This window comes from Hypanus sabinus, chromosome 18, assembly GCF_030144855.1.
Source record: "Hypanus sabinus isolate sHypSab1 chromosome 18, sHypSab1.hap1, whole genome shotgun sequence".
NCBI lineage: Eukaryota > Metazoa > Chordata > Chondrichthyes > Myliobatiformes > Dasyatidae > Hypanus > Hypanus sabinus.
In genome coordinates this window covers 18,994,495-19,005,498 of record NC_082723.1, presented here as the reverse complement: position 1 = coordinate 19,005,498, position 11,004 = coordinate 18,994,495, and the positions used below count along the sequence as shown (strand labels likewise).

Genomic DNA, 11,004 nt, shown 5'->3' with positions numbered 1-11,004 from the left:
TCCCTTGCCCCTGCCCCGGCGTTGTCTGCAGCAGAGAACACGATCCTTACATAAATTGATGTTTAACAATTCCAAACAACATAAGGGGTTTTTAACAATCTGCTCGGTGGCTAATCCGGATGCATTATGGATTCTGTGCAAGAGATTGTCTGTTTAATCATGCACCATACTCTGAACGTTCTTTCCAAATAACTGCACGCCTATTAGCCGGCTGTTTATTAAGCCTAACCGATGGCATTCGCTCTTAGCTGAATTATTTATGTTGTAAAGTGCATTCATTCTTGTATCTGGGTAGCGCACCGAGTTCCAGATTAGCAGACGCACAGTTTCCAACCACTTAGTGAAATTACCACTGGGTACCCCCTTTCTGTACAGTCAGCTGATGTTCTATCCAAGTTACCGAACGCAAGTACTGCCTGCAACGTTATTGGGAGAAATTGCTGAAGTTAAATTTTACTTACATCGCTTGATGCACAGCGTGGGCAGTAATAACCAACTAGATACAGCGCGGACCGGGACGCAACTACTGGGAGTTTCTTTGGTTTTGTTTTACTTACATCTCGGCAGCTTTGATGTTTAAACTGAGGAACATATCAGCAGCTGACCTAAGGCTTGCGCAAGCTCGTAAGGGCCCATAGTGAGGGGGAGAAAGGTCGCTAATGGAATGGATAATCCCCTGGATAGAATTCCGTGGAGAAAGCTGCAGTTTACTTCTCTCTCTCTCTCCCTTCCGCCTCCCTCCCCCACCCCCGTGAATTCCCCATTAGTATCGGCGCTTCGCTCACGCGTCTACCTCACCCCTCCCACGCTGCAAATACCCCTTTGCTCAGCTGCACACCATTTCTAAACCAGCCAGTGTTCAGAGAACATCGGACAGTACAGTACCGGAGCAGGCCCTTCGGCTCAGACATCTGTGCCGAACACGGTGCCAAGTTAAACTAAACCTCTTCCGCCTGCACATGATCCATGCCTGCCTCCACCCATCCCCCGTTTAGTAATGTACTTTTCTAAACGGCTCTTTAACCCCGCTATCGTATCCGCTTGCACCGCCACCATCCCTAGCAGCCCGCGCCAGACAACAACCATTGTGTAAAATCACTAGTCCGGCACATCTCCTTTAAACTTTCTCCCCTGTCACTTTAAATGCACCTCCTCTAGTATTTGAGCTCAGGACAACTCGGGAAATGGAGCAGTCGCAGCAATAGATAGCGATGTGACTTTTAAAGTTTATTCGGAGTCAGAACAATAAATATTTTTATCTTTGGGTTTAGAAAGCATTAGACATTGGACATAGGTGGAATCAATGTCTCCTGTCCCCGTCACTCCCGCAGCCCCCACCCGCCCGGTCTCCTTCCCTCCCCGCTGCTTACCAGGGCACAGAAGCGCTCGGGAGGGTCTCCACAGGTCACCCCTGCCGGCTCCACCTTCACCTTCAGGAACTGCTTCATAGACATGGGTCTCGGTTGACACGCGTAAAACTCCCAAGAAGGGCCGGCGTCACCAGTGTTCACCAGCGACTTGCAGCTGTCGTACTGGGTCCTGGCCGGCAGCAGAGAGTAGACGAGGGCGGCCAGCTGCAGCATAGGCATGGGGCCGGAGCGCATGGTCTCCGGGCGGAGCGCACACGCAGACTCGGGGCGATTGGCAAGGGCGCACCGGGGTGCAGTGCCGGGCTCAGCATGGGCACCAGTTACACACCAGTCGGAGATCGCTACATCCCCGGAGCTTCATTTTTCTCCACGAGAGAACTCAAACCTGTCTCCCGCCAGCAGCAAAACCTCATAGATCCAAATACTTCAACCCTCTGGTTCGGTCTGGCCGCCGGCCAATTCAAACGGGCCGCTGTAAAGTCTCCCGATCCAACTAGGGATTACTGGGAATCCACCTGGACGCGCTGAGTCCTACGCCTCTCCAATCCTCTCCGAATTCGCGTGAGCATTGTAGGTAACTAACTGTGTGTGAGAGGAAAAAAAAACATAGGTGTGAGATGATACTGCCACACAACTCAGATAAAGCTTAGCATGGTGCAGAAGTGCCTGCCTCCCGCGCTCTCCGTCACTCCTACATACAAGAGGGGTTTCCCATTATACGGCAGCCGCGCACGCCCCTCTGGTCCAGTTTGGAAGCATGGGCTCAGAGGAACGCGGTGGGGAACGGACGAGAGTTGGATGCACACTTTACTGCGGGAATCAGGGGTCATTGGTAGGGAGACCGAGAAGCAGTGAAAATAGCGAGGGTAAGAGAGGTAGAGACGGACCTGAGGGAAGGAGGCGATCCGGTGTCTTAAACATAACACGCGCTGGAGGCTGGGGTTTGACGGGCTGGCTTTACATTGAGGGTTTGCTGCTCCGTGGCCTCCCCTCCCGGCTTCAAGGGCAGATGGTCGCACATGCCGTGGTCCAACTTAATGCGGAGGCTAAATCCTTCTAACATCACTTTCAATCACTATCTGTGCTTTTATGTCAGAGCAACATCAAGTCTGCGCAACTTCCTTCTGCACAGCCTCGGGCTCTGCTCTTCCCAATCAGCTTAAAGGGAAAACGCAGAGCCAAATCTGCTCTTAAAGGGACAGGCTGCCGAAGAGTCATTGTCGGAGTGAGAGATTGGAAGTCCGCAAGGAATCTGTTAATAAGGATGGGAAGGAGAAGACTAATCACTCTAAATTTACCCCAATCAGCTTTCCCTCAGTGGGATGGGGGAAAGAGTCAAGCGTTTCTGAAGCACTTTTTTTTAAAGCCTTGTCGAACATTCCGATCGGTTTTCGGGAGGTGATGGGGGTGATCAAAATTCATGTAAATAAATATTCTATTAAAAACGAGAGGAGCTTCTTTTAAAATGGGAATCGCAATGTATAATTGAAGCGAGCTGGTTCGATAGGAAACGTTAGTCTTTAAGACAAACGTATTGCCATTTCAAGTCAACTGAATAATTCTTCTGTTGAATACTATCGGCAGGTTAATTTAACAGGTGGGACTCCGAAGAGAGAGGTGCGGCATGCTGATTTCCTCCTGTGCAGATAAAGGCCTGCGGAATGTGGTGAACTTTAACCTGAAATCTGTGCGCTGACTAAAGGCATCACACAAAGCCGGTTACACCGCTCTTAATGGAGTTAAATCCGCCCGCCAGATGGGATAAGTTCTACAGTGTTTCATTCTGTGAATCACGGAACCAATTTGTCTATCGCTACACAAATTGATTTTTTTAAATTATTAAGCAGCAAATAACATAACAAAAGATGAATTATTTACATTTAAAGGACTATGTTGCATCTACACTGACCTTTGGCTTAATCCTGCTTTGCCCAGGGTTGCCTTTGACCCAGTTTAAATGTGCGTTGTTCACAACCGTATACAAATGAGAAAACAGGAAAATAGAAATAAAACTCCGCGGATGCTGGAAATCTGGAATAAAAACAGAAAATGCTGGAAATTCTCAAGTAGGTCAGACAGCACCTGTGGAGAGAATTAACATTTTAGTTCATCAGGATGGGGGCCGGAAGGAAGGGGAGCGTTTATGATAGGGTGGAGATTGAAATGTAAATAGCGTGGTCGCAATTTGAGAGAGGGCGGTGAAGACTTGTCGTGTACAAATGATCTGTCCGGATGAGGTGTGCTTAGAAGGAGATGGAAGAAAATGGGAATGCAACAACCATTTGACCTGTAAGATATGGAACGTTGCTTGCTGGAAGCATTAAATAAATGGGAATGCTGAGAATCTCCGCCAGATCAAGCAGCAGCTACTGTAGGAGCACTACCTATCAATGATCTTTCATTGTAACTGCTCAACTCTGCTGCAAACATGAGATGGTTGAGTCCTGAGATGATAGTGTGCCCAATTGGAATATCAGATGCTGTTCCTTTGGGCTTCCTTGGAAGAGTATTCGAGATCAAAGACTGTAAGGCCATAGTGGGAAGGGATGAAGAATTAAAATGAGAATATTCAAGATTCAAGATTGTTTGTCATTTTCAGTTCATAAATGTAAAGTACTAAATAATTATTACTCCAGATCCGATGCAGCATAAAAACACAAGATGACAAATAACACAATAATAAAAACATAATAAATACAAATATATATATAGATTGATTGTATGTTCATAGAGTGAGGCTAGGCACAGGAGTGCCTATACATAAGGTGACTGACGGGAAATAATGAAGTAGTGGTGGCAGGGGTTGTGGATGGTTAAGTTAATGGATGGAGGTGTTGATCAGCCCAATTGTTTGGGGAAAGTAACTGTTTTTTGAGCCTAGTGTCCCTAGCGTGGATGCTACGTAGCCTCCTCCCTAATGGGAATGGGACAAGTATTCTATGAGCAGACAGAGGAAACCTAAGGTAATTTTCCATAGCGAATGAAGATCTCACCTGATTTGCGTTAGATGTCCCAACCGTATAGGAACCCAGCTCATTAATGTGATACATTAAATATGAAGCACAGTCAGGTACTGGATCGCTCGTGTTTCACCAAATTTAGTGTGCTGCTTTCGATGCTCCTGATTGGAGAACCCAAATGCAAATTCACGTGCCCGTTCAATGTACAGATGTGAACCCGAACTTTCAAATGTCTCTCACTTTAATTTTTAAACCTGCACTTGCTCTGTCTTCACGCTCTTTCACTACTAATCCAAGGAAGCTTAATGTAATCATAAGAGACATAATCGATCTCCCGATTGGGCTGGGCGTATTCAACCTTCTCAGTTCTCTCTGTCTCATTTGTCCTTTTACATATTCTTCATTCAGTACGTCAGTAATTAGCAAGCGTTCTCAGCGTGCACTGGTACTATTCGTATCAAGGTGTCTCGGGACCTCACTGAAACTTGTCGAATATTTAAAGGACTGGAAGTGGAAAGGGGGTATGCTATAGTGGGCCAGTCTCGAACCAGAGGGCACAGAATAGAAGAAAGCCACTTTAGAATAGAGATTTCTTTAGCCAGAGGGTAGTGAATCTGTGGAATTCATGGCCACAGACGTCTGTAGAAGCCAAGTCACCGGGTATATTTAAAGCGGAGGCTGATAGCCTCTTGATAGTGAAGGTGTCAAAGCTTACGGGGAGAATGCAGGAGAATGGGGTTGAGAGGGATACTAAATCAACCACGATAGAATGGCGGAACAGACTCGAAGGGCCGAATGGTTTATTCTGATCCTTTGTCTTTTGGACTTATGAACTCAACCCTTTCACAGACTCTCTTTGTAGTCTTTACCACGCCCCCCCCAATCAATCGTGCTTGTTTTCGAACGTTGCCTAGTTCTGATGAAGTTCACTCAACTTTTAACATCCTTTTCTCCACAGACTCTGTATGTCCTGATGAATATTTCCAATAAATCATTGAAACATGGCTTGTATTCGGTTCTACAACTACTTTCACGAGGGAAATACTAAGGCCAAAATAAACGCTTTCATATCTTAAGTGCCATATAAAATGAAAGTATGATACGTTGTAAAAACAGAAGATTCTGCAGAATCTAGAGTAACACACACACACACACACACACACACACACACACACACACACACACACACACACACACACACACACACACACACACAGTACTAGAGGACCTCAGCAGGTCAGGCAGCACCTATGGAGAGGAATGTAGAGGCGACGCTTTGGGACGAGACCAGGATTGATAAAACATGTTGTAGCAGGTTAATACTTTGATCGGCATCACTAATCCTGCACTAACAAACAGACAAAAAACCCTCTTTCACCCGCTTACTCACTTCTCTTTCCCAAACTGTCTCTGTAATCATTAAGGTGTACTTCATTCCGGGTCCGATCACCAGCATCCAGCCATGTACCTTAAATGTCCTTAAGGAAGTAGAAGCTCTTACCCATTTGCCTTAACAAAACTGGACAGGTACCAGCTATACAACGATCACCTAACCATCATTCATTGGCTTGTTAGCGCGGCCCCGATACCACGTGGTTCCAAGGCGGGAGACGCAAGGACCAGTGAGTAAAGGCTGACCACATATTTCTGTCGTCAAAGTTTACTCTTCTGGTTTTACTTCAGAAATCCAGTATTTGCAATATTTTGCCTTAGAATAACAGTTGTCCTCATATTCGCTTGCCGCTATCTTTCAACAATTTGTTTTAATACCAGAGCGTCAAGTTTTAGAAGTGTTTTTGTTTGTTATTCGGAGAAAGAAATCGTGTACAGTAAAATGTTTTTGGAGGGGAGCAAAGCCGAACCGAAATCTATCACAAACTCACATTATCTTGTCATAGTTTGCAGCCAGGACTTTTATTGAAAAAGATTTCCAGGGATTCATTTTCAAACCACGTGCAATCTTTTTCTTTCAATCTGCCAAAATAGTTGCATTTGTGGATTATATTAAAACAGAGAAGTAATAAAGCAAGGATTTGGGAAATATATGAAAAATGGCAGAGAAGAAGCAAATAAAGCCTAGCTATAAGGAACACAAACGTGAGGAATTACACATAAAGCGAGCCAACATGCGACATGAAGACCAAGCGAACAGATTTATTAGAAAAAATTTCTGAAAGGAATGCAGTTTTGCAATGTGAGGTCACCCTTTGGTGTGTTTACCCGTCCCCAATACCTCCCCCACTTCCTCATGACGATTAGTATCAGGAACACAAGAGATTCTGCTGGTGTTTGAAATCCAGAGGAACAAACACAAAATACTAGAGGAAGTCAGCGGGTGAGGCAGCATTTATGAAGAGGAATGATCAGGTGACGTTTCGGGCCCAGACCTTTCTTTAGTATCAGGACCGTGCCTGTAACGAGTGGATGGGCACTTGTTGCGTGGGTGGTACTTTCCAGGTTTTGTTCAGAGGTAAAAGGTACAGTAGAGACTGGGGTACTTCGCTTGTCTGGTGAGAGAACCAGCTTTTTCACAGTGATTGCCTCTCGATTCCCATTGCTAGATTCTCCACACTCTAAAGACTGCCTTTTGGGGGAGGGGGTGCGTATTCGGGTCTAATTGCACCTCCATTGACAAGATCAGAATGTACACATTTAACAAGATAAAACAAAGCTGCAGAGCCAATACTAAGGTCATGCGGAGTCGGTACAATGTTTAGATGAAGGCGCGTTAGCTGATTATTAGATGCCAGCGTGGTCGACATTCAAAGTAAAAACTGGGCGCAAATGTGTAGATATGATTTCAATTACGACATGGCCGGACTTTCTATTTGGAATAAAATACTCATTCTTTTAACATGAGTGAGCACAGCTGGAGTGAAATTTCCCTGAAATATATAAATATTAAGCGGCTTAGCTGTTAAAACTAAAATCTTGTTTTAAAATAAGGCCACCGTATTGGGTTAGAGGCTGAAAATATCCCTGAGCCAAAAATAATTTGTCAGAAAGGACTTACACATTGAATAAACGGATGACCATTGGAGTATTTAAACACACTTAAAAATCCGACCTCTGTAATCCTGCTGTGGAAGTAAAGATTGTTTCAGCACATTGAATTTTGGACTCAGAATTCCAAAACACGATGGGCCAAATAGTCTTTGGTCGTAGTTCACTTTTCTTATATTCTCACAGAAATAGAAGAATAAAATAAGTTATATTTGGAAACTCGCGGTTATATAACAACTCTAAAATAAATGAAATGGGCCGTTCTCTCATAAAACAAAATTATAGTACACCTTTTAACATTGGCCTTTGCTTTAATAATACCATCTGTCTGCTTGACTACTTATTTAACAGTTCCTGGGTATCTATTTATCGATATTTCTACCTGCTGCTCCATTTGACTAGACTGCCACACAGTTTATTTGACTTGCATCTCCGGTGCAATCCACATGAACTGTGTGCGTTGGGTCTGTGCGGGGGTGGGGGGGAGGCAGGGGGTATACACACTATTTTCGATTATAACAGACCTTTCATTCATAATCTGGATGGATGTGGGTTTATTTATTCTTTTTGTTTCTCTCTCTGTAAACTGCAGTGTTCAGTTTCACTACCCTTAAGCCACCTCCGGTAGGAAGGTCACTCGTTTTGAACTAATCTCCCACTCTTGCATCTTGTTTTGCTTTTTTTTGAGAGAGAGAATTTTTGGAAGATTTTCCTGTATAAATAATTCTCCGTACTTTATTTGCAATCATAAAATAGAAAGCAATATTTATGCGTCTCTAGAATTGCTGCTGAGGTTATTAGCATTACCTTTACAGTCAGACTTATAAATATTGCTTCTGCTGCCATCTGTACCAGTGTTATTATAATTTCAAGTCATTACTATAACCGATTGCATCCTCTAAACCTGGTAAATTGCGTGAAGTCTTGTGACTTAATTTAAACGACCATGTCCCTCACGCGATATTTTACTTTAGTGTAAAGTTATTTGATTATCCATGTGATGGGTTGACCCCCCCCCTCCCACCAGGTGTAGAACGCCCAACAGCATCACATTATTCAGCCATCAACGTCTGTAGATTGATCCGAGAAAACATATCACGACCATTCTTCTTAATAAAAGGTATGGGCCTTCATTATTTACTAGTTTTGAAACTCTGATCGAAATCTGGCTATTTATTTCTAAAGGATAACACGTTTTATATATGATTGTACCTAAATCATTGCCATTGCAATAAATATTTTCGTGACCCCAGTCGTTTGAAACACGGCGGAAAAGGCGGCATTAATATTTCATTTTTTGATAAGTGGCGATGGCGTAGGCTGAGTTTTTTTTTGGTTTTGAGGCAAGTAAAACACGAGGTAAGATTTTGAAGGTCACTGCCTTCTGACATTACTGAGAGCCACAAAAAACCCGCGCTAAAAGGTCATCACATCTGATATGCCAGGTGACTGCTTGGGTTTAAGATACCGTCGCTATTCCTGATATTATTGTTATGTCTGCATTTAAAGCTTGTTCGGAGCAGGTTCCAATTATCCCTGATGTTTCTTAGTCACCTTCCACTTGATACTTATCCTTTCTCAACCCTGATCTAATCCCTTTTTATTTTAGTCTCAATCACATGTTTATCATGTGCTTTCAGTTTAGAAGCTACAGTACCTTGAAGAGGCGCTTCATTTAAAAAAAAGTGCATTTTGCTGGACAGTATCTTATGCGGTCAATCCACTCCTCGATGCGCCGCCAAGGAACTGAGGCAAAAGTGACCGCTATGTTGCCACGGAGAGGAGCTCAAAGGGAAAGACGGGGGGCGGGGCAAATGGCGGAGGCGGGAATGAGAGAGGCGTTAGTTCTCTGGTGCCGGGAGTAGCTGAGCGAAGAGCTTGCACGGAGGATGTGGTGTTTTCTCGGCGTACGTGACGAAAAGCCTCTTCTCGGGTTTCCAGCCAGGTACAGATATCGATTTCAGCCGACGTTTCGGTGGTAAATTCTGCCATCTTCATCAGGGGTGAAGAGGTAGGAGGCAGAGAGGAAGAGGTACACCCTACCACGCTTACAAAAAATGATTCAAGGTCACTCCAGACCAACATCAAGGCAGAGCACAGGTGGTGAAACACAGAGAAAATGTTGGAGGGCGGAGCAAATCAGGCAGCATTTATTAAGAGGTACAAAGAGTCGACGTTCCGGGCGAGACCTTCGTCGGGATTGGAAAAGAAGGCGGAAAGAGGCAGAATAAGAAAGAGGGGAGGGGAAGGAGCACAAACTGGAGGTAGTGATGTAAAGTGAGGGCTGTTAACTGCATGCGCAATATTCAAATTAAGGACAATAATCTGGTTATTAGCGCAGCAAGTCATTTCATGGTATATAATTGCGTGTTACCACACTACAAACACATCTAATTCAGGTTTTCTGCGATTAGTTAGCCTTGATTCTTATTTGTTATTACAAATTCCACGGTTTACATTCAAATAAAAGGGAGGAAGCTATTCCTACTGACCCGCTCACCCAGCACGTAACTGCAATTGCGAAGAAAGTACGGTAGCGCATCTACCTCTTTAGGAGTTTGCCAAGATTCGGCATGACATATAAAACTTTGACAAACTTGTATAGATATGTAGTAGAGAGTATAATGACTGACTGCATCACAGCCTGGTATGGAATTGGTGAATGCCCTTGAACGGAAAATCCGACGGAAGTATTGGATACCACCCAGTCCATCATGGGTAAATCTCTCCCCACCTGTGAGCACATCTACACGAAGTGTTGACGCAGGAAAGCAGCATCCATCATCAGGGACCCCCACCACCCAGGACATGCTCTCTTTTCGCTGCTGCCATCAGGACCCACATCAGCAGGTTCAGGAACTGTTATTAGCCGTCAACCATCAGGATCTTGAACCAAAGAGGCTAACTTCACTTCAGTTTTACTTGTCCCATCATTGAAGTGTTTCCATAATGTATGGACTTGCTTTCAAGGACTTTTCATCTCCTGTTTTGGACATTTACTGTTTGCTTATTTATTAATATTATTTCTTTCTTTTTGTATTTGCAGTTTGTTGTCTTTTGCACACTGGTTGAATGCCCAAGTTGGTGCGGTCTTTCATTGACTGTATTCTAGTTATTGTTCTAGTATGGATTTATTGAGAATGCCTACAAGAAAATGGATCTCAGGGTTGTATATGGTGACATATATGTACTTCGATAACAAATTTACTTTGAACTTTGAACTTTATCGTGATTGTAAAATATTATTTGGTCATTGTTACAGTGGAACCTTGCTGTGTGAAAATCAGCTGCTGCATGTTCATGCAGGACAACGGTGTTTCGTCGCCCGTGAAGTATTAAATTTTAATACCTGCAAATCGACTCAGGTGAATTTCCATTATAACTTTACTGTCCAGGGTGACAGTTAAAACATTCATTTGCACAGTTGGAAATGCATCCCAAACAAGTGAAAGGAGTGGGGAAAAAGTGTCGGCAAGAAATTCATTCAATGTTCTCTTCCTATGAGAACATTAGTTTTGGATGAATAACCAAAAGGAACCAATCTACCCATGCACATTTTAGTCTGTAGATGTATTTTTATATCTATTAGTCATTTCTGTTAATTCAGGTCCACATGGGTCTGGAACAAAATGATAGGGTTAACAATAAAAAAAGTTTATTGTTTCTATCAA

The 11,004-nt window shown here is 43.7% G+C and overlaps 1 protein-coding gene across 2 annotated transcripts in view; it reads right to left on the bottom strand.

Moving 5' to 3' along the window:
• The window catches only part of ntng2a (netrin g2a), a 136,037-nt gene extending 133,676 nt beyond the window's left edge, over positions 1-2,361 (bottom strand). Inside the window, exons 1-2 of one of the 2 annotated variants that reach the window (XM_059943766.1) lie at positions 2,258-2,361; positions 1,371-1,952 (exon numbers count right to left, since the gene is read on the bottom strand). In XM_059943766.1, the coding sequence (XP_059799749.1) occupies positions 1,371-1,604 (234 nt within the window). In that variant the 5' untranslated portion in view covers positions 1,605-1,952; positions 2,258-2,361. The remainder of the gene's footprint in view (positions 1-1,370; positions 1,953-2,257) is intronic. The other variant, XM_059943767.1, reaches the window with a different exon arrangement.
• Between the last annotated feature and the right edge of the window lie 8,643 nt (positions 2,362-11,004).